Source organism: Epinephelus lanceolatus, chromosome 15 (assembly GCF_041903045.1).
Source record: "Epinephelus lanceolatus isolate andai-2023 chromosome 15, ASM4190304v1, whole genome shotgun sequence".
Taxonomy (NCBI): Eukaryota; Metazoa; Chordata; class Actinopteri; order Perciformes; family Serranidae; genus Epinephelus; species Epinephelus lanceolatus.
Window position 1 is genome coordinate 35,848,047 of NC_135748.1, and position 24,628 is coordinate 35,872,674.

General features: G+C 40.2%; 1 protein-coding gene across 5 annotated transcripts in view; it reads left to right on the forward strand.

Annotated features, from left to right (window-relative positions):
- Nucleotides 1-24,628, forward strand: part of smoc1 (SPARC related modular calcium binding 1) — a 68,411-nt gene that overhangs the window by 25,287 nt on the left and 18,496 nt on the right. For 2 of the 5 annotated variants that reach the window (XM_033642337.2, XM_033642338.2), the window contains exons 4-11: nt 3,121-3,233; nt 3,388-3,487; nt 6,575-6,625; nt 8,069-8,116; nt 11,181-11,270; nt 11,728-11,808; nt 20,515-20,707; nt 23,611-23,693. In XM_033642337.2, coding sequence (XP_033498228.1) covers nt 3,121-3,233; nt 3,388-3,487; nt 6,575-6,625; nt 8,069-8,116; nt 11,181-11,270; nt 11,728-11,808; nt 20,515-20,707; nt 23,611-23,693 — 759 coding nt within the window. The remainder of the gene's footprint in view (nt 1-3,120; nt 3,234-3,387; nt 3,488-6,574; nt 6,626-8,068; nt 8,117-11,180; nt 11,271-11,727; nt 11,809-20,514; nt 20,708-23,610; nt 23,694-24,628) is intronic. The other 3 variants (XM_033642339.2, XM_033642340.2, XM_033642342.2) reach the window with 3 other exon arrangements.

The following is a 24,628-nucleotide window of genomic DNA, read 5'->3' on the forward strand; positions in this document are numbered from 1 at the left end:
CGTGTAAGTTTTTACAGACCAGGGTCACACACTTCCTCAGTCTCTGGATGCCAGCCACTCAACAACAGCAGAGATTGATAGGTCTAGAGTCAAGGTTGGAACTTGGCATTTCCCCTCCTTTTTCTTTCAGCCCCACTGTCCATTAGGAAAACAGCATTCCCAACCGAATCCATTTTTGGAGTGAAGTTTGTTCCCTCTGTATGGTAATACGTGGTTTTGTTTCATAATATGAGTGGCGTGCCAAGGAAAGGGGAGCCGGGCAAAGCTCACAGTCTTTGTAGATGCAGCAGGCCTGTTTTGTTGTAGTGAAACTGCTGCTTTATTTAGGCCGGCAGTTCATGAACCAATCCGTGTTTACAATGCCAAAGCCTGGATAAGGCTTATTGAGGTATGCATGAGATTCAGGTTAAACACAACAGATACACTCGATTACAAGACATATAAATTGCTAACAGGTACAACAAACATCTACAAACAACAACAAACACAGATGCCTGTTGCAACAGGCAGATCGTTTTACTCACTATCAACTGTGAAAGGTCCAGTGTAGGATTTAGGAAGTAATATTGGCAGAAATGGAAGGTAATTTAACACGTATGTTTTTGAAAATAAGAATTATAGTGTTTTCATTACCTTAAAATGAGCTGTTGATATCTACACAGGATGCAGGTCTTCATCAATGGAGATCTTCACGTTGCACCCCCATGTTTCAGCAGTAACCCACAGTTGGTGGCCATCATAGGTAGCAGCTCCTCTGCAATGAGAGCATCGGAAAAACATTGATTTTTTTTCAACATGAAACTGCTTTATTCAGTGTTTCACTGGTTTAAATCCATGGGAGTGTTTGTTTTGGAGAGAAGGACACCTCTGTGTATAATTTGGCTCCCGGTAAAAACTTCCTGAAAGTCTGGATCTTAAGTTATCAGAGAAAAAAGGTGAGCACACATTAGCAGGTGCTGGGCTAGCAGCCCGTCTGTGATGTGCCAAACAGCGTAGGAGTAACACTGATCTGTAATGTGAAACTGGTTTATTCAATGTTTTTACTGGTTTTAATCACCTAGTCTGTTTGTTTTGGAGAGGAAGAGACCTCTGTGGATTATTTGCCTCCCATAAAAACCTCCTTAAGGAATTCTAACCGGGAGAAGTTTTAGCTGGTTGCAATCTGCAATCCTCACCCAAGATGCAACTGAATCCCCCAAAATCTTACACACTTCTCAATGAATAAACAACACGCATAAAATTAACACATCATGAATCAGCTCAATATTCAGAATCTCTAGATTTAAAGTCATTTTTGTTAGTGTGTTTTGCAGTCAGTTAAACTTGTCTATAGAAAAAAATTAATAAAAAATGTTTGAATGGTCATTTATTGCTGCTTTGTCAAAACTAACAAGGACAGACAAGCATGAGGCAAGACATGATGAAAAACTGCTCACAATGTCTCACATATGATGTTACAATGTTGGATGTAATATTATATGTAATCAGTTAGTTTCAAATAATGAGGTAAATATATTTAAAAGTAATCCCTGTGAGTAAAAACCCCAGGCTTCAGACTGTTCTGTTTCCTACATTTTTTTCTACTTTGGCCACAGTATGACATCAGAATGTGCTGGATTTCTTTATATCATCTGCTCCAGTGTTTACATCGTGCAGCCTACACTGCTTCATGAAGCTACATGCTAACGTCAGGGAAACATGTAATCTCGGTAGTGGATGTTGTTAATTTCTCCCTAATTTTGGACCGCTGGACCATGTCCACTTGTGTTTACAAGCTTTTATTGGTGATTTTTCACAATAGAAAGAGCCGCTATTCCCCCAAAACACTGACCAATCAGAGCAGATTTGGGTTTTTTAGTAGGCAGGAGAGCTTATAGAGACAGGCGCAAAATCAGAGGGTTTCAGACAGAGGTTGAATATGGGTGTTCAAGCACAGACAGTATGAGAGAATTAAACAATAAAGCATGTAAACATGTTCTAGTAGATACCTGAAATAGAAGCATGAACCAGAAAATGTATTTAAATTAGTTGGGGTCTTCAGTGGGACATTGAACTGTTTTTCCTCCGTACGAGAGAAGCACTACAATGTTTAATGAGCCTTGTTTCTAAACTAAGACTAAATGTATTTTCAGTCAAAGTCCACGTTTATAAATTCATGTAACCATGTCTGTCCCTCTCAGTGACTTCATCACCCAGTTCTGGCTCTGTCAGACTTTTTCTCTGGAGGAGACAACATGTCTGTCTCCTTTCAGGTCCAGAGACAAGTTTTTTAAACTTTTATTTATCCAAGGAGAACGTTTGCCAAAAGTGGAGGACTGCGGTCGCACTGGTCAGCTCCCCGGTGTGAATGTGTATACACGAACAGTTGAATGTGAAGCTCGACTCCACGGGAGCTGTGAGTGTAATAAAAACAGTAGTTGCTGACGGGATTTTGAACCAGTGACCAGCTGGTTTTGGAGCCCACTTCAGTCTCTGACCTTTCAGCCACTTCCATCTCTGTCCCCAGAGCGCAGGTCTGGCTCATCAACGCTGCAGGAACACAGGCTCAGTTTCCACTGACATTTCAAAATATCAGTGTCGAGCATATGACGCACTCCTCAGCACTAACAATGTGTTGCTCATAGACTACCTCTGGAACTGGTAATGGTCAGTGTCGAGGAATGTGTTGTTTTAGCATTTTAGCATCTTTGGCTTGTCTGGGCTTGATCTGCAGCACAAAAGGATTGGATGGAGAGTTTTTCAGAATCATGAGCAGCCATCACTTCAGCTTGTCTGTGTTGAAAACTTGTTAAAGGCTCAGGGAATAAAAATAGCAGAGGTAGCCTGTAGGTTGAAGAAATGGCTCAAAACTCTGACTGAAAAAAAAACTGAAGAATAAATACTGTTCTTCTCCCTGTACATCTATCAAAAAGGTGCCCTTGAGCAAGGCACTGAAACATCAGGCGGCACTTGGTGGCCAACAGTAGTAAAGTGTGGTTGTGCTGCTCAGCTCCAAGGTGTGAACAGGGTGTTGTTGACAGAAAACATGCATCTTCAGTAAAACAAAAATTAAAGACAGCAGCAGTGCTGGAGGTTTGAAAGCAGTGTATGAGAGCAGGCTGTTCTGTCGATCTGTTACAGATGCAGGTCAGTCCAAGTGTCGTGTTGAGAGGAACCAGGCTCTGGAACAAGCCAGGAGACCTCAGGAGTCCATGTTTGTCCCAGAATGCAATGAGGATGGAACGTTTGCGCAGGTCTGTCTCACCACAGATTCTTTTCCCCATCAGTTTCCCTCCACAGACACAAACCTCTGACTGTGCTCTTCACCTTCTGCTGTATTCATCAACTAAACTATGTATGTTACAAAGCTGTTAACATTTTGAGTGATTTACCTTTTTGCCTGTGCAGGTCCAGTGCCATACTCTGACAGGTTACTGCTGGTGTGTCACCAGTGACGGCAAGCCAGTGAGTGGTTCCTCTGTGCACAACAGGACCCCGGTGTGTTCAGGTACTGGGAAGCGGGGAACAGCCAGACAACCTGTGAATGAAACGTCCAGAGTTTTTCAAAAGAACTCAAAACATTTGCCTTATACGAGGTTTGCAACACAGCTGGCATCCGTCCTGCATCAGTCCTGTGCACATTAGTGATTAGAGTCTTAGTTATTTGTGCAACCGGGGCAGCTTCGCTTCAGAGTAATATCAAACAGGTTGTATGACTAAAACTCCGGTAGAAGGGTCGGATATTTCCCGAAAATCCTTTATTAGTGTGGAGAAGCAGCATAACGAGCATCTAAAATTTTTTAAGCGTGGCTGCTTTTTGTATGATCTCGGAGCCAAGAGTGTTTGGGAGCCAAGTCAGTGTGGTTTGAGCCAATTAACTTTCAGACACTTTAGGAATTTGACTTTTTTTCATAATTCAAAAAGAACTAGAAATAGTTTTCATTCATCTGGTCGAGATGTCTGCCTTCTCTACAATACAGTTGAACTAGATGGCACTCCGCAACAGCAATGTCTCTTGCCAGAAATCACGACCTGGTTTAAGATAATCCTCACACCTTGTTGTAAGCAGTTTTATGTAGGAACTGTTTTTATACTACACCCACCAACTGTATCACCGCACATAAGGAAGCATTCATCTACTGCTAGCTCACCTAGCACCAATTAGCTAGCTAACATTACAGCTCAACAGAGGAGGACACAATTAATGTTTATATTGGTTAGGCCTCACGTCCATGAGTAGATGCACGCTTCCTTCTTTGTGATGATACAGTTGGCTGTTGTAGTTTGGTAGAAAGAAAATAGTTCCTACATGAAACTGCTCACAACAAGGTCTGTGGATTATCTTGAGTAATTGCGTTATGATTTCTAGAAAGAGACACTGCTGTTAAATTTTTCAGATGTATTTTTGCGGCTTTGAGCACCACAAGCTGAGTGCCATCTGGTTCCATTATAGTGAAGAGAAGGCAGACATCTGTATAGCTGACGTCTCCAAGACTCACAGTCTAGATTGATAAATATAGCTACAGGTAAGAGGAAAAATATGTATTTTTGATTTTGAACTGTCCCTTCAAATTGAGTAAATTACCTGTGAACTGACCCTCCGTCTGAATTAAATGACCTTGCTGATGAAGGATAAAGAGTGAACACAGCCTTTGGGTTAGAGTTAAAGAGGGTCTGTCTTGACATACTATGGGCACATGTGTATTACACGTCATGCTGCGAATAGCAGGTGCAAGGTCAATGAGAAGGCTAATGGCCATACATCCAGGGGCCTCTCAGCTCCACCGCTCTCCCCCCTTTGTCTAACTGTTCTCAGCAGGCTGGAGGAGAGAGAGCGCAGCTCTGCACACTCATCCTGGATGGGAACACTTTATGATAATCACCATCATTTTCCTTCAGAAGATAATACACAGGGGTCTTTGCCAGAATTGGATTGCACAGCCACTAGAGCATATGGTGCAAATTTTGTGTGGAGAGTGTGGTGAGAGCGGTCGCATGCCCTTCTGAAGCTGCTCCACAGACTGCCAGAGGCTTCCTGCTCTCTCTGTCTTTCCCTCTCTCAGTTTCCTTATCTTCCTCTCTTTGCCTCAGTCTTTTCTGCCCTCTCTTTTCTCTGTGTTTCCCACTTGTGCCACTAATCACCTGTATGGTTTCCTTTGGCACCTGCTGAGTTTCAGCCCTTTGAACAGAATCATTAAAGTTCACAAATGGAGCATGGTTACATACCCACTCATACAAGGAAACCACGCTGCTTTTCCCATTTGTGAAGGCATACTAAGGCGTAGTAGTTCATAGTTAAGCTCCAGGTTTTTGTTTTTTTTTCTGCAGCAGATAATAAGGCTTTATTTATTTATTTATTTTTACACAAAACATTTCATTGTACATCTAGTGAATTACTCTTCTGTGCACAACAGGACCTCTGTGTGTTCAGGTATTTGGGGAAAAACAGCCCGGCAGCTTGTTTATGACTTGTTCACAAATGTGTTAAAATCTAATACTGCCCTTAGAGCAAAGTAGTTTTCAAGCGGTTACACTGTCGCAGAGTTTTCTATAGTTGTGGCGCTCTATTGTGATCTCGATTGTCTGGTGTACAGCGATCATAAAACTATCAGAGCTGTTTTAAGTCAGTCTTTTTTCTGACATTCCAATAAAATCAAACATGACCTTCAGTGATGTAATCATTGTCAACAACCGATAGCTGTGCTCTCTCCAGCACCAAACAGGAAGCAGCAAACCAGGTAGACAGTAAACATGGAGGGGACTCTGAGGAGGTGCAAGAACAGGTTCTCTTGTTCTTTGGAAAAGGTAGAGAAACTGGTGGAGTTGTGGAGTGTGGAGAGAAACTTTAATCTTTTTAACAGTTCACCTCTCATTCCCACAGTCTCCTTCCGCTAAAATTGCACAGCTAACAAATTAACGCTGATAGTAAGTTGAGGCATCCAAATCCAAAGTTCAAAATTTGTCATCTTTTCTATAACTCTTCCATAAGATTTGACCCTATTTTCATAACTTTATTGAAGTAGTTTAAAATAGACAGGCAGATTAAGATACAGATAATGTTATCTGGCCCAACTACAGCAGGTGTGAAATATGTGTTGATGCTGGCAGTCTGTTTCGCAGCCTTTTGGTTGTCTGTTTTTGACCTTTAGCATGGCTGACAAGAGCCAAAATTAGGCAAGCAGAAGATGTCACTTTGGTCTCTGCAATGTTGTGATGGCTGTTTTTCATAACTTTCTGACATTTAACAGACTTAACAAATAGTTAATCGAGAAAGTAATCATCAGCTTATCGATTATCAATAAACAATCATTAGCTGCAGCCCTACTCTGTGAAGAAAAATCACATTTCATGAAATGTAGTTTAGAGCACAACACAGACTCTACCTGTCTCCTTTCTGCCCTGCATAAGATCCAATATCTTCATTGTTTCTTGCAAAGGTATGTATGACACTGGGACCAGAATCTGGGCATAATAAACCTCATACCATATACAGCTGTTACAGTCATACATGCCCAACTCTGCCCAAGCTTCACTGAAATGCTCAGACGCCCCTGTACACTATGACCCAAATCAATCATTTCACATACATTTGCAGGAAACTTCCGTGAATTTATGGGAACTCATGCTGGGACAAGTGGATTGTCAGGTAGTAAATTTCCTTCCAGTTGCCTTCACTCAAAATTTCTCCCCTTTGCCCGTCTGTTGTAATTTGGTTGCAATGTCTAATTTTGGTCTTTTCCTCCATGCATCCATGCATGAAACCAACTACCTGCATGCACCAAACAGGAATGATACTGGGAAATGTACAACTTGCATTAGTCAGTGTTAAGATGATGCAACAAGCCTGATGTTTCAATGTGCGCCTGCTGTGAAGTACTAACAGAATCTGCGTCTAACTCAGAGTCAAGACGTCAGTGGGTTGAGTAATCTGTGAGAGTGATGTTTCTGTCAGCCTTTGTTATTATGGACCAATCAAGTCTGAAGAGCTGTCCACACCAGGAACGATTATTTAAATGATAACTATAACCATATTGCTGTGAGCATCCACACTGATAAGCATTAATATGATGTAAACTGTCTCCAAGCATGTGCTGCTGTTTGGACATCTAAAGACCCTGACACACCAAGCTGACGGTCAGCCAATAGTCAACATTTGGCCACTGGTGAGTGTCGGTGGCCCTTGTCACTGAGGTGTGTCCCATACTGTTGGCCCTCATTGGTGCTTTTCCCACCGATTCAGCATAATAAGTTGGCTTCAGTGAGTGCAGTGCCCGTTGGTGAATGACATAACTTTGATTGACAGTTCCGCTCAGCACACAAGAAGAGAAACTGAAGTGAGGAAAGTAAACAAAGAGCTAGAATCAAGTGGGAGTGAGACCAAAACAAACTTGTTATACTAGGTAAGATTGGGATTTTTTTTAGCCATTGAGTTCTTAAGCAGAAACGTTTCATGATGGTTTGTGTTATTGTTCAGTGGCGCACGGTAAATATGCTCTAATGTGCTAACTGGCTAACTAGCGTCAAAACGGATTTCCGGTTTCCCTTTTTTAACTATGATTAGAAACAACCGCCATCTGCTGGTGAGGAGAGTTATTTCCTCTCACGCAAGTGCAGAACAGACATGCTGGTTGGCCGTTGACTGAAGTCTATGCAGTGTGTTAATGTGCAACTTTTTCGCCAACACAAAGGTGATGTGAGGCGATGCAGGCTTTCAGTGCAGCTAGTTCTCTGACGTTGGTTTTGTGTGTTTGGGCCTTTAGAAAAATAGATATCAATAACCACTTACCACTGTTTCTACGGGTGTCTTCAAAGTTTTGGTGTGGACTTGAATTCTACCGATATATTTATAGTTATCACTCTTGGTGTGGACAGCCTTTACGTATAAATCATAAGATAGCTATAAAGTGACTCAAGCTCTTACAAAATAATTTATTTGCAATTAGGTGGTAAATTTTAAATTGTTTTTTTTGTTTTGTTTCTAAAAACAGATAAATATCATTTTGGAATCAAAGTCTTTACTGTGGCTGAGCAGTTGTTGCTGCTCTCTAGGCTTTGCTTTGTACATGTTTTGTTTTGTTCTTCTTTACAGGGTCAGTAACCGACAGACCACCTGGGCCACCGAACTCTGGTAGAAAAGGTGAGTTGAGATCTGCTGCAAGTTTGTGTGTGCATGCATGTGTTTGAAAGAGACAGAAAGGGAGCACTAGTTCAAAATGTCTTTTGACCTGATTTTGTTCTGTCTGATATGTCCAAAGTCCGTATTTGTACAGACAGGAAAGATAGATGACGAATGTTTCACCTTCAGTTTAAAGGGGGTTTGGATGAAAATGGTTTTTAATGTTAAAGAATACATTAACTTATTTACTTTACCTTCTCAATACCTTTTTCTTTGGCATGTTAGCATGATACTGAGAACTTCAAATGCGTATCACACCTCAGACAAAGATACTATACTGTTACTAACCCTCAGGTATCCTTCCAGTAAATGCATCAGTGACAGAACTGTATGCGACAAAAACTTTACTGGTTTTGTTCAAGTAATATCTTTCTTCATATTGTTCTACAGTTTTTCCTCTAGTTTCTGCTAAGAAAATTCAATCAATTAAAAAAACTTAAGTAAAACTGATGCAAATATTTCCTGCATGGGTCTGCTTGCATCATCAGACAAACAGCCGCTCTGCTAGAAATACATAACGCACTTCAGTTGTTTCCCTGCCTCGAGAGTGTTGTACACAGTTCAGAGAGTTGTGAAAGTGATAGTCAAAGTAAGGGTTTACTGTCAATGCATAAAATTAATTGTTTTTTTCCCCATTGCAGTTTGTAGCTCACAGTCCAGACCTGGATCAAACAGTAATTGACAAATACTGTTAGTTACAGAATGCTCAGCAAACAGAATCAGTGTGTTTGTCACTGGGAAATTCTATAAAGTGTAAAAATACATTGTCAAATAAATACATAAATAAATAAAACTAATACTGATGGATATTTCTGACCAGAGTTTGAGCCAGGCCTGCACTTGTCTGAGACCAACCTAGTAACTGTTGTGTTTTATTTACAGTTTGTCCAGATCAGGTCAGTTTGACCTTAAGTGTTTCTGTTTGCTGTCAAGCCATCTGATTTAAGGACTTACTTTAGTGTTTGTAGAATGACTCCAATCAAAGTTCCTCTGTGGTTTGCTTTTGATCGAATTATTTCCTAAGGAATGTTCCAGATGCTACAAAACTGCACATGGGTGAGTATTGTAGGTAGCTGAATTTACAGCTTTATCTATGATTACAACTTATCAGTTTCTTGGACTCCTTCAACCTGTCAGAACAGTTTATTTAGCCTATGCTACAATTAAAAACGTGATGTTTGGTTAATTTTCCCCAAACTGATAAAAAAATAAATAAATCGTTTTTTTTCCTGATAGCAAAAGTAAACCTTGTTAGTGAATATATAATATTATAATATTTATTCACTCAGTTGTGTCAAACCTGTATTTTCAAGTGCCAGGATTGTTTCTTAATCTAGGACAGCAGTCTGCAACCTTTATGATCAAAAGAATCATTTTTGGCCAAAACAAAAAGAAAAATCAAATACATAGAGCCGCAAAAAACAAACAAGAGCCTTATAAAGAAGATAACACAGCCTATTGAATCTAAATTAACCAAGAGGTCAAAATGAGAATTTATTCATATGTTTTAACACAACATGGTTACTCTGAATTGGGCTTTTTAATGATTATTTGGTTCTTTAACTTTGCAGTCTTGGTGGTGAAAGCTAATGAACCTGTCCACGCACTATTAAATTCTCATTTTTTCCCTTCTTTGGATTTAGAATTCATAACTAGGGCGATCCAAGACCAGCCATTGCTACTGAGGTTTGGCAAAATGTAGAGGAAAAGGCACCAGGCCGTAGACTGTTGAAAGACATTTTAGTAAACGAAATATTAAACCATTTTTAATTCAGTGTATAAGCGACACACTTTTCCAATTGGTGAATTTAAGAATCACTTTTAGCCTACAACAGTGATGAATGAAAATTAAAAACTAAAAAAATAACTTCCAGTATTTAATAATTTCCCATATAATTTTTTTGAAGTCACAAGGAGCCACTGGAGAGGGACCAAAGAGCACATGTGGCTCCGAAGCTGCAGGGTGCCTACCCCTGATCTAGGAAAAAGACAGTAGCTATTACAAATTTAACCGAGAAAAAGAAAATGTGTTTGAATTCTGCTTTAATGTAGCTTCTCTCTTTGTCACACAGTATTATGGCTTTGGAAAGATGTTAGGACAGTTTACTATGTTTGTAACCACAACATTTTGATCTACAAAATGATGATGAAGAGATGCCAGCCACACATATTTAGACTAAAAGATTAAGACTACCAAATATCACTTCCTAAGAACATTTGTTAGGGTTACTCTATTTAAAATAGGATGTTTTTTCTGATTCTGATCAACATATTGTGAGTGTTTATAACACAGTCTGCACTAAAAAAATCATCCCATCCCAAATAAAATCCCTATATAACAAATTGTGGCAAAATATGAATGCTTGTTTTTGAGATATTTTTTTCACAAACCAAGTCAAGGACAAATGTTGACAGTGGAGCCAGAGTAAAAACCAGACAGACAATCACTGGAGTGACTTGAAATTATCCTCAGGAGACCATCACTGTCATTGCCAAATTTCAATGCAGTCTAGCTACTTGTTGAGATCGTACACTGGACCAGCGTTTTTGGAGACGGACCAACCAATCTACTGACCGACTGACCGAACCAACATCCGCATTGTCCTATTTTGACAATCAAGAATGATGAAGTTCACACTCCTTCAATGATTCAGAGGTCCGTTCACCTCTGTGTTTGGATTAGTTGCTGCACCTGCATGGCACTCATGCGGGTCCTGATGAGGAGGGTGGTCTCCTCATGTGAGTGTTTGCATGCAAGGGTGTGTGTGTGTGGTTTACTGTGCGACTATGAGGGTGTGTGCTAAATGTGCAGCTTGATCATGCTTGTGTGAGACTGTCAGTGTGAGGAGTTGATTTATTGTTGTGTATGTGAGAGATGTAGAGCCACACGTGGGTGGTCTTCTGTTTTTCTATTATTCAATCTGTCTCTCCGTCTATTTTTCTATCTGTCTTGGCCGGGCCATGTGCAAATCCCAACCATTCAACAGTTCTGGAGAGTAGATTGTATTAACCTCAATAATGGTAGTCTCTTTCCGTTTCTTTCTCACCCTCAACCCAGATGATGGCTCCAAGCCCACACCCACCATGGAGACTCACGTCCCCCCTGAGGGTGATGGTAGGTGTCCTAACTACTCCTTCACCTGTAAGATGGTCACATAGTGCAGTTAGCTAAGGTACATAGCATGTGTTCTTGCTGATGTGGCTCTTTTATGTACTTTTACAGTGTTTATCTCCAGATTGTTTCAACACCTCAGTGAAGCTGCAGTGTGTCAGGATTTTAATATTCAAACTCAATACGTCAGTTCTTAAGAATGCACCGTTATATCAATTGGAAAACTCCAGCTGTCAAAAATACCAGATGACATTTTTGATATTATTGGAAATACTGGGATCTTGGCTGCAGATTTAATTATGGTTTTGTGGGCAAAGCTTTCCCGTGCAAACGTTTGAAATATGCAGCTACTGTTGGATCGGGCACGGCTGACAAGGTTAAATAAAGCTTGTGGTTTATTCATTGATCATCTAAACGTATGGAGGTTATTGATCTGTACTCTGTCTTCCTGTCATTGCAGAGATAACTGCTCCAACACTGTGGATAAAACAGCTGGTTTATAAGGAAAATAAGCAGAACAGCTCCACTACCAGGAAGCAAGGTGAGACAAAGAAACACATCCTTATTCTGAGAACTTTACGCATATACTCTTCGTTAAAGGGGACTTGTGCTTCTTATTTTCTGTCATATATGTTACAGTGTTGGACGTTTATGTTAAATGTGGCCAATGTTTCACATAATGAAGTAACAGATCTAAAAGTAATCCCTGTGACCAGAAACCTCAGGCCGTTCAGACTGTTACGAATACTCTGTTTCCACCGATTTTATGCCTCCGCGCTAGCGACAGCCATTAACAGACATTGACTTTTTGGGTTGTCTGTCCGTCCGTCTGTCCCATTTTTATTTCCAATTTTGAATTCCTTGAGGGAATTTCTTCAAAATTGAGACAAACGTTCACTTGGACTCAACAATAAACTGATTAGATATTGGTGGTCATGGGTCATGGTCACTGTGACCTCGTCTGTCTCGTTCTCTTGAATGCGATCTCAAGAACACCTTGAGGGTATTTCTTAAAGTTCTGGCCTAAAGATTTAAGAATTTTGGACTCAAAAATGAACTGATTAGAATTTAGTGGTCGAAGGTCAAAGGTTAAGGTCGTTCTGACCTCACAAAACACGTTTTTGGCCATAACTCAAGAATTCACATGCTAATTGGGACTAAATTTCACACAAATGTCTAATAGGATAAAATAATGAAGTGATGACATTTTCTATCCAAAAGGTCAAAGGTCAACTTCACTGTGACATAATAATCATCATCATAATGTTCTGCCTAAAACACTTTTCTGGCCATTACGCAACGTCATATGTCAGAAACAGAAGGGGAGACATTTGGTCAGGTACTGAATTGGTGACACTAATCTTGGGTGTCCACCTTGAAACTATGCTGATTGTATAGATCTCCTGTGCTGGTGGGGAGGAGCGCACGTGGATAAAGCATCCATGTTATCTGACAGACATGGTTATAAACTGTAAGTGCAACTTGACTCGTCCGCAGAGGCATACAAACATGAGGTGGATATTCTAATTTCTACTTTTGAGACAAGCTGACATCAGCCAGTGATGGATTTCTTTAAATGGTCATCTTCACCAGGCATGCTGCTGCAAGTGTTTACACTATGTAGGCTACATTGCTACATGTAGCTACATGCTAACGTTAGGGAAACATGTGACCTTGGTTGCCGACGTTGTAAATTTCTCCCCGATTTCAGAACATATTATGGTGGAACACATCTGGTTGTGTTGAGAAGATTTTAATGGTGGTTTTTCGTGGGAAAAGGTGCCACTTTACTTGTTACAGCTATTCACTGGCTATAATGACGGTGCAGAGAAGCTGGCGTTATTTTTTTCCCCAAGCATGTTCCAATAGTCATGCCATAATGTGCAGTGTTTATCTAGTACTAACCTTTGACGCGTTGATGTAATGAACACTAGTCAGTCACAGCTCTTAGTACTAGCTAATCACAAAACATTAGGGCGGTACTGGGCGAAACGCACCTGAGAAAAAAAAAAATAGTGTGAGATGCTAAGATAGTAAAGACGTGGATACGCTGACCAATCAGAGCACACTGTGCTTTTTTCAGGAGGGGTACTTAAAGAGACAGATGTTAAACAAAATGTTTCAGACAGAGGATGCATACAGGTGTTCCAGCACAGACAGTATGAGGAAAATCAAGTGTTGTTTTTTTTTTGTTTGTTTGTTTGTTTTTTAACTTAAAGCATGTCAACATGTTTTAGTGGAAACCTAAAATACATGTGTGAAGCTGAAAATGAGCATAATAGGTCCTCTTGAATATGCACACTTATAAACTGCCAACACAGAGCCAAATAAAACAAGTGGCAGAATTGGGAAACCAGTGAGGGATCACGTCCTTGACCATACGACTAATAAACACACCTACCTCACAGTACAACCACATACTCAAGTATCACCCACACACTGTTTACTGTATAGTTATTAGCCAGCCACATTTTGATCTTAAAATGACTATAAAAACCACAGGAGCAGCTCAAACCCTAAAAAAGTGAACACTCAAAGTATCAACCCGTCTTTGGTGTAACTGGTTTCAAAGCCACCGGTTCATTCAAGATGAAATGTAAAACATTTCCAGTTTGAGGACAGCCACCGGGATTATGTTTCTTGGTTTCTTTCCTTTGGTGTAATTTGTTTAGCTTTCTCTGTCCCCTTTTCAATTATGCCTCGACATGTTCACTACCCTCTGGGCAGCTGGACGCCTTTCACGCTTCTGCAGCAGGTCAATGAGTGAATGTGGTGGAGGGGGTTGAGTGTGTGTCTGTGTGCAGAGGGCTATATTGCGTAGATGAAATATAGGACTGGTGTTTGTCCTTTATGAAATATTCTGCAAAATGTGCATTTAATTTCTTTTGTTTGCATGTTTTTATTGATTCATGTCATTGTTCAGTTATGCTTTGCTTTGGTAATGTCTACTACGTTACCACAGAGGAGAGTTTAATGTCCCATAGCTAAAGCTAATCTTCTTCTTATTATTATTATTATTATTATTTTACTGATGTTTACTGGAAATACACAGGTGCTTGAATATGAGCATATTCTTTCAAACTCATTTTCAATCAAATTTTGTGTCCACAGATTCAAAAAGTTATGATCAGATTAGAGAAATTACCATTAATGATTAGTCTCTTAGCTTTAAACTTTAAGTGTATATGTGTATTTGCCTCTACAACAGAACGTCCACCTTAAATCAGTGCATGTTATATTAGGATGCGAGTTTAGCTCTTTCTCCCACACAATAGAGCACACAAACAGTTGACTGTAATATGGGGTTTCTTAGTATTTTGACTGATGGCGATGTGGCGGGGAAACTGTGGTTAGGGACTGTATTTTAGATGAGAGAGATTCACTGTGACAGCTCTTTGAAACGTCTGTGGAAAACACCAGCTTCCTGTTTCCAATTAGCATCCGGTGTCCTCAAAGTCCAAGCGACAAGGCCGACTGAGGGGGAGATGTCATCACGTTTGAGACATGAGCGATGTGTGTGTCTGCGACTGCATCTGTATGTGATTGCGTACAGTATGCGTGTTTGGATATGGGTATCAAAAGGAGATTCGATGCCCGTTTCTTTGAGTACGTCTGTGTGTGAATATGTATGTGTACATGAACATGTCTGTGTTTCTGTGTGTGATTAAGAGTTGGGACCTAACAAAGTAAATGTGCTCAAGAACTGCATTTCAGTTGGGATGTTTCTGTACTTCAGCATTTTGGTAGACATCTCTGCTTTTTCTCCACATTTCTCAAAGATATGTTGAAAGCTGTGGTTACTACAGAAGCCTAGTTACTTTGAGGATTTCAATTATTACCTCAAACATAAGATAAAACCTTAAAATATCTAAATATCACCAACATAATCATTTTTTCCTCCGTCCATATTTAATTTTTTTCCATCCTCAACTGATTTGAAAACAGTTTGGGAATTGAACGAGGCCCAGCAGGACGTTAGGTGTGGCCATGACATTCACATTATATAGTAAACAAGCTAACGGCACTAAAAACAGATTGGAAATATGCAACAACATTTTTTGCCGACACTCGATATCTAACAAAAGCCAGACACTGTGTTGAATTAAGTTGCTGTGAGCTGTAAATTCACCACTTCTAAGCAGAAGGCATAAGATAACATTATTTTGGAGTCTGATCGGACAAAGCCTGTCCTCCTTCAGGCAGCTACCTGCCTGTATGCAGCTACCTGTATCAAAGATCAGGGTGAAATGAGAAGCGCTCACTGTGCAGCAAAATCCAGGCACCAAAAGGCAAAACAAAACAAAACAAATAAACATGACTGCTTAACTTGAAACAACCTCAGTCAACTGAGAGGTCTCCAACTGATGATCGGAAACTCCGACTTGCAGGGGGCAGCCCTAATTTTAATGTCCTCCTCATTCACAATACTCTGGTGACAAATTATATTGTGAATGTAGCTCCCAAATGCATTTTGTTGTCATTTCTGTCTATTTCTTTCTAACCTGCAGAACATTTATTCCAGACATTTGCTATTATTTCCTTCGGAGTATCTCTCATTAATATTGTTGAAACCTCCATATTGACATGCCAAGTACAAAAGCTTGACAACAATAACTAAAGGGGGCAGGACTAAGTGAAGGGTCGACTGGATTCAATCCTCAATAACCTGTCTATTACTAACTAAACCTAATCTTCTGTTTTTTACACAGTAGAATTTAGATTGACTTCAGCTAAGGATTTGAATACTTCTTCCATAACTGGTGTGTGAGTTTGCATGTGTCTTGTGTTACTGGGCAGTTTGCTTCTCTCTCTTTAATGTTTTAGGCCAAACTCCAGAGAGTCTGAGAGTGCAAGCAGACAACAGGAGAGATAGCCTGAGATAATTACACAGAGATTGCTTTTTTTCTTCCTGCTAAAACTGCTTTCAAAGAAAAGAAGCTTTGTTGCAACAAATCCTCAATATTTAAACTTTCTGTCTTTCTCTCCCTTCACGCTGGAAGACCTGAGTGCTGAGAAAGCAGCCCTCCTGCGCGCACATAAAGTACGCCATTCATTTACTGGCTCTGTGTCTCTGGATACCCCATAATTATGATTTAGAGCGATGCAGAGATTGTGTTAGTGAAATGTGTTTGCTTAGGCAAAGTGATGCAAAGTCCATTTTTCAAAAGGATGCTTTGTTGCCAGACTTTGACATGCTGTTGTTCCAATGTTGTAAGGAGGGGGAAGCGCCCTGTCATGCAGCTCATTTATAAAAGTGTGGAGAACCAGAAACTCGCTAACCGCTAACTCCCCCTTTTGTGGCGAGGGAAACAAAAGAAAAACAAAACACTAAAGGGATATAATGTGATCATGTCATCTAAGATCACAACTTTGTATAAAACTCAGCAGTCTTAAAAAGAGATTTTGTTTCTTTTAATACCATCTGTATGTAAAGTTTGAGGCGGCACGAACTTGTGTTTTACTTTCAGCCCGATAAGTGATGACAGTTTCGAACGTGTTGGGACCAAACATCCTAACAAATGATGTGCTGAAAATGATGTATCCATTTTATGAGTCAGCTCTCCATCATCTCTGGTTTTGCTGCACTCTGGGTCATAAACACACACACATGCACCTACATACCTATTCACAGAGTTCCCCTATTACTAACACTTCCGCTATTTTAACTGCAGAGAAGGCTTGCTAGAGACAATATTGCAGTGATTACCCCACAGCTGAAAGCCATTGGAGTGAAGCGAAGAGGAGAGAGTGCTGGGTGGAGTGGGGGGGTAGGTGCAGAGAGGAGGGTATTAGGATAAATAGAAGCAGAGAAAGAAAAGGAAAGTGAAGGAATGAGAAACAAAGGTTTAGAGAGGTGGGAGGAAGGGATAGAAAGAGAGATAAAATGTGTATGATAAAGAAGCAAAAGACAGAAACTGAGAAATCAGGAGAAGACAATTAAAAAATAGTTTCACTTGGCTCAAAGCCTGGAGGATGAGGGCCACAGTGAAAGGCATAAAATAGAATGCGTCTGTTCTCATCAAAAACACTGCAGATGTTCGTCTTTTGTCCATTATCAGTTTGCCCTGAAGAAATAAATTACCACAACAACAAGTTAATTGGTACAACTGTTCCTAACATCTACTTGTGTGGGTTTCTTTATTTTTCAGGACAATATTTGTTTTCTGAGGGTTTGTGTTTCTCATCATTCCTTTCCTGCCAAAGGAAGAGAAATAAAAGAAACAAAATAAAAAATAAATAGAGCAGCGATGCGGATGTCCAAGGCAGGCAAAGAAGTTGTAGATTGAATTTCAACTCCACAGAAAACTGAGAGGATTGCATTGCGAGCATCCAGCCTTTTTCCATTTATATGTATAAAAACAATTTTCTTTTGGGAATCCTAGCGCCTGGCGCCAGCATAACCTCTGTATAATAAACAGTGCTAAATAATTTGGATGTGAAGGAACCTTGGCGAGGACCAGAGCCACGGCGCAGCGCTAAGAACACTTGAGTGTGAGTCTTTGCAGGAGAAAAACTCCTTTGGTGTAGGGACAAGTTAAGTTCTCTGTTGGCAGCGGTGCTCAGGTAACATTAACACAGTCTCACACACACAGGCCTCAGGTCAGCTGCTGAACCTGCCACCACTGTCATCTCCATCCTTTATTAACATTAATATGCAGGGTGACAAAGGTATGGAGATCATCTTTTGTGAAATAAAACTAGTCAATGTATTCCTGGTGCTCTACTTTAAGAAAATGTCTGTATCATTCTTCATGAAATCCTGCAGGACTCATCAATTTTAACTAAAAATTGACAGTAAGAGAAAGACAGCTTTTAAGTTTAAAGATCAGCTTTTGAGATCAATCAGCACTGTGCCTGCGTGTGCCATGGATTTAAGGGTGTACATTACTCCCTTTTGGTATGGCATGTACAGTTTTCAGATTGCTGTGGTGAGCACTTGTCACACTCATGCAGTATGCTGTCTTAAAGTTAGGGTGACATACAGTATCAGGTTGGCCAATATAAATACTGCAAGGAAGAGCCTCAGACTCAGTGGGCAAGAAAAGGGGAAATATGAAGTGATCAGATGAGTTGAATGCTTAATTTTTCTAGGTAAAACTGCATAAAAACTGTTAAATTTTAGAAAATTAAGTGTAGTCTTAAATAAGTATGACACAGCTTAATAAGACTGGGCTGTTTATGCTGTAGTAAGACAAATACATTTGTACATAACTGGTGGACCAGAGAAACTGAGAAAAGGGTTGCAGACTTTGATTTTTCTCAAAAGGGAGAAAACCTACACCTACCAGAATGCACTACGCTGCATTGGGCCGATAAACGTTCCCGCTGATGGGTGATGTAATGCGGGCTTCTCTGTTTTGACACAGGTAACAATATGACAGATGGATGGTAACAAAAGATCTCAAAATACACTCAAACAGTTCTCTAAATTATGTTTCTGAATACATTTTAGGTGAGAAATAGGTAACAGTAATAAACTCTTGGTTTATATTTGATTAGCACGGCCTAGTTTTACTGTTTCATCCAAGTTTGGTCTGAATTTCTTTACTCTTTGTGTTTGTGGTGGCGGGTATATGAAAATATGAAAGCAAAAATCTGTAGTTCAAGTAACAGCCAGTGAAAATCCACTGGATAATGTGAAATGTGTCTGCGAGCAGATTTGAGCCGAGAGATGAGCAGGGAGATTTGGGCACTGGTAAGATGGAGGGAGGTTTACCATAGTTTATTTACACATTGTACCCACATTGGTATGACACATAGCGGGTTGGCAATCTGTATCCCTTTAAAGTTGCATTGGTTGGATTTTTTTGGCCACTTGGGGGCAGCAAAAAAGCTTAAAAAATGTTATTTACACACAAAGCAGACATGAAGAAAAATTAGCATTTATTTTGAATGGTTTTCTGCAACCCAGATAAACACAAATATTCACTCTTATCAGGCTCTTTAGCTGCTACATGTTTTACTTTCTAAACTTGCTCATCACCTGGAAAGAAGTTTGGTGAGAGCAGTGAGACTGAAATGGCAGATTCAGGTGATAATTGTAGTAGTAGAAGCCCCCTTTCACACACAAGTAATCATTTGATCCAGTGCTCATATAGAAATAATGATAATGGCTATTTTAAGTGAAGGATGTGAAGGATTCTTCCACCACTGTTGTGCTACAAAAGATATTCTCGTCCTTTGTGTAATTCCACAAGCCCCTCTCCTGATGTTGTCTTGAATCATGCAGCGTCTGTGCCGTATTGTCCTAATTATGCTTTGGTTACTGGAAGTGTGTGAGCTGAGACTACCGGCACCGCTGTGGCTCTAATCAGCTCCACAATGTGAAAATACAACGTCACCACCCTGAAGAAAAGACTCCAAACGGTTAGCGTCACCCTCTTATTGTGGTTCAATGCTTCACAGTGCACTTGAATGTAAAATGAAGAATGGATCAGGAGCGGTAAAAGCACACTTCATCGCCATGGTAACGAGTTTAGCATGCAGCTCTGTTGTACTTGGCTTAAGAGTGAGCGATGGACTAAATGGATGTGAATGTAAATACAGTGTGGTGGGATAAGGTGTTGCAGGAGCATCTCTCAAGGGGCTGAGCGGCTGTTGTTGAACAGATATGACAGATTGCGGTGGGTAAAGATTTACTGATACAACCTGAGGAAGGACTAGTTAGAGTTTTAATGTACTTCACGTGGACTAGTTGAATGTCGCTGGATACAAAATGGTTGATACAGCTTGGTGAGGTTAGTTTGTGTCCTTGACACAGGTGGTGGATAGTGTCATCTGTGACCTCGGCAGGTTTCTACAGGAACGTTTTTGAAGCTCAGTCCTTTTGGTGAAAACAACCCAGAGGAGAGGAAAATTTTATCCTAGACAGTAACTTATCAAACAACAGCACAACAAAACAGATGTGACAGCCATGTCAGCAACAGAAATAGAAATTCCTAAATATGCGACAGTCTATAAAGAAACCTGAAAAATGATAAATGCTAGAGAGCGAACTTTCTTCTAACAAGTAGCTGGACAATGACAATTATTTCAGTTGACTGACAGCTAATCGCTAGGTTGGGCAACTAGCTTCCAAATAGTGACTTAAAGTGAAGCTGTGACATGAGCATTCTGAATCAGGTCTAAGTATATCAATAACCATATATGATCTCCTATTAATTTCGTGACAGAATACTTTTTGTGTGTGTTTCTGGTTTCCTTGATTGTGGTTGCTCTGTATTGAGTGTGTTTCTCATGGTTTTAGAGAAAGTTCCCTCTTGTGACCAGGAGCGACAGAGCGCACTGGACGAGGCTCGGCAGAATCCTCGCGAGGCCATTTTCATCCCTGACTGTGGGCCTGGAGGCCTTTACAAACCGGTCCAGTGCCACCAGTCTACAGGCTACTGCTGGTGTGTTCTGGTGGACACAGGGCGGCCCATTCCCGGCACCTCCACAAGGTAATACAAGTTTACAGAGATGGCACTTAAAGTTGTTCTTCCAAAGTGAAAAAGGCTTTTTGATATCCTGGTGACAGGACAGGTGGAATACTTTTGTTGGTACCAGTGCTGTACAACACATTTGGCAGCACAAGCAGGACTGCACATTTTGGTGCCGTTACTACCGTTTGTGCTGTTGCTACAGACATACAGTAGTTTGTTTTAAGGTGTTGCTGGCAGTTAAGACTGTGAATTTTATTTTAAGAGTCTACAGCCATAGCTAACGTGCTCAAAATAATAACGCCTACATGCTGATGTTACCGTATTCAAGTTTGTTTACCATCATCTTAGTTCCGCTTGTTAGCATTCTAACATTATCTAACTAAGAGTAAACACAACTATGGGTGAGGCTTACAGGAATGTCCCTGCAGTATATAGTCATAAAGCAAGGTATCTGACAAAGTTAAACTTTGACGCAACGATGCCACTAGATGAAACGTTATGGGATCGCCACACTTACTAGATTCAATTCTGAGAGGGGAAATGAATGCCTGTAACATACGAATGGCAGTACTTTTTCTTTAGTCTATAATTACCTGAAAAGTAGAATCATGGTGTTTTCGTTACCCTAGAATGAGCCATTAATATCTGCATACAGAGCAGGTCCTCCTCTACTGAGATTGGCACATTGCACTACCATTTTCTACAGTAACCCAGAACGGACAAACTAGACACTAGCTCTAGTTAGGGCCATTCCCGTTTTTGCATCAGCCAGTGTAATAAGAAGCCTCTCATGACGGGCAACACTGGATATACACTGATTTTGTTAATGTAAAACTGCTTTATTCTGTGTTTTTACTGGTTTAAATCACTGGTTCTTTTGTTTTGGAGATGAGGAGACCTATGTGGATAATTCGGCTCCTGTTTAAAACCTCCTGATTGTCTTGATCGTAAGTTAACAGAGAAAAAAGGTGAACACAGATTAGCAGGGGCTAGACTAACAGCCGTCGCCACTGTGCCAAACAGAGTAGGAGAAAAACTGATTTGTGGCTTGAAACTGCTTTATTTGGTGTTTCTCTTGTTTAAATCACCCATTGTTTTGTTTGTTTTGAAGAGGAGGAGACCTCTGAAGATAACTAGGCTCCTGGTTAAAAACCTCCTGAACAATGAACAGTTAAGGAATTCTAACCAGGAGAAGTTTCAATTGGTTGCAATTCTCACCGCTAGATGCCACTTAATCCCCCTTAATCGTACACACTGTTCCTTTAAGTACAGTTCAGTACAGTAGATGTTGAGTAGCGAAACAATGAACTTTAACCTTCTGGGGACGCTAAAGGAAAAGTCAGGGATTAATCTTCTGGGCATCATGGATATCTGTACCCAACTGCATGAGAATCCATCAAATAGTTGTTGATATATTTCAGTCTGCACTAAAGGGATGGACTGACCTACAAGCCTACATCAATATTCATAGAGCTAATGGCTGACAACTACTTTCACTGTGAAACCCTTAATTTTCTTAAGGAATTCTGGATCCATCCTGCTGCTGCTGATTTCACTTGGCAATATAATTAGCTTCAGGCCCTGATGGGAAAATCATTGAGCTGACCATAAACACTCAGAGTTTGGTATGACGTTTGTTTTCAGTGCAGTTGCTGCTGTTTATATTGCTTTCGGGGAAATGGCTGAGGCACAATGGGTTTGTTTTTTGTTTTTTTTTCTTTTCAAGAGGTGAATGTCCCGGGGATGGAGACAAAAATGCTGAATAAATTATGCCAATTGCTCATTTTGGTTGTTTAGAATCGTTTCATGATTTTTATCTATAATGTGAATATTACAACTTAGAACACAGCGACAGATAAAGGGGAAGGGATTGGATGTTTGAGAAACTGTCAGCATGCAGCGGTAAATAGATGAGCTGTTTTTGTTCCTGAAGGAGCATCATTATTCTCTCTCCACAACAGGGATCATGTTTTACAGGATGAGGTACAGACGACCAGAGAGTTAGTTGGTGGCCTTGTTACAGATTAAATACAGGACAATGCAGCTTAGTTTCAAATAAAGGAGATACAGTGTATTTATAACTGACAGCCCCTAAAAACCCTAAAATAAATCATTTACACAGACCAAATTCTCCTCTGCATTTCAGAGATATTGAATTTCACCCTTGAGGCGATTATTTCTCCACATAAGAATTTATTGTATTTTGGACTAGCCCTAATGTCACTCGTCCCAATTTCTTTTCTCTGGACAGCAATGTGCAGAGTCATGCATCAGACATCCCTTCTTGGATCAGTGGCCCTGCAGACTGTGAAAAAAGAAATGACAACTTGCTTTACTTTGAAAAAAAAAAGAAAGCCAAATGAGACACACATGCTCAATTTTCCATCCTATTCAAGAGCCACTGATACAATAGCCAGGAGAAAACGAGTCATGCCACGCACAATGCCGAACAGTTTGTTATGGCTCTGAAACAAAGCTATGTGCACGTCAAATCAAATTTATTTATTAAGTCTTTTTTTAAAAAAGAGAATGTAATCATTGTCAATAATTCTTTACAGATCAACGGTGAATACACAGAATAAAGCCCAAAAACAATATTTTGTAGTTTTAAGATGTCAGAACAGCATGAATGTGTACGAGTGCACACAGTGAAGAGATTTGGAAGAGTTTTCATAATTAAGACACACAAAGATATTTCTTTTCCTGGTTTTAAGCTCCACATCAGATTGTTCCGAGGCCCTAGGGGAAAATCTTTGATGGTGTTTTTGTCTTCAGTTCAAGGCTTTTTTTCTGATCAAATTTGTCACGAGCTTCTCTTTTGATGTTTCAGGTTTTTCACACATTGCTGAGAAAGCTCTATTCTTTTCTCCTTCTGTCTCACGCAGCCATGTTCCCACTGTCCTCTCCTTTCTGTTTAACAGGTACCAGACGCCCGAGTGTGACGGCGCTGCTCGATCTCGCGTCTCAGACACTGAAGATCCCTTCCAAGGCAGAGACCTGACAGGTTTTCTCCACTTTTCACTGCAGTTTAATTCATTTTTAGGGCTTGGGGGATAGCAGTAACATTCCTGGATTAAATATATTGTCTTGTGTCAAACTTCATATTTAACAAATGAGGATGCTTAAATATTAAATAGCATCAAATATCCATGAGCGATGTGTTTGGCAAACGTAAAGCCATCTCCAATACTCAGTTTAGATGAAGCTGCTGGAGTGTAAACGTTCCCAAATCCAGTCAGGAGCAGGACAGAGCTAACAATGTTACCCTAAACACTGACGGCATCCAGGCCCAGTTTCCAAACAACAGTGAAATACTACACAGTGCCGTGAATGAGGCTTTTTTTTAACTTGGAATCACACAAACTGGTTGCAGGTAGAAGTAACGTTAGGTTAATATTGTATGTAGTGAGCCAGTTAGCGAGACAGGCTGAGTTTGGCAACCTACACTGAGAGTTTTTTTGTTTTGGAGAGGTTAAAAGAAACTAAACACCACCCTTCAAACTCTTTTCATACGGAGTATCTCTCTTATTACAGCCGCATGAACACCATTACAGCGTGTAGAGAAATCCAAAGTTTGACCTGCTGTGCTCAGTTACAGTTGCTGATTGGACAATCGCTGCCAGGGGAGAGGTTTAGAGCAGTGACTCGTAACCAGGGGTACTTCGGCAGTTACCAGGAGCTCATGAAAATATTGTGGTGTAGCTCAACTGATCTGAAAACATTTAAATAAAAAATTAAATGGAAAATGGGAAAAAAAATAAATAAATAAATAGAAATGCACAACACATCGTGTATCAATGCGTGAAAATTAGTTAGCAAGTGAGCAGCGAAGTCTGAACAATTAGTTAACAAGACTACGTCAAGACCGAGTATATGGCTGGACCGTTTATAAGACACTAGATGGCTTTTATGTTGAAACAGGGACTCTTAAATCTTAAA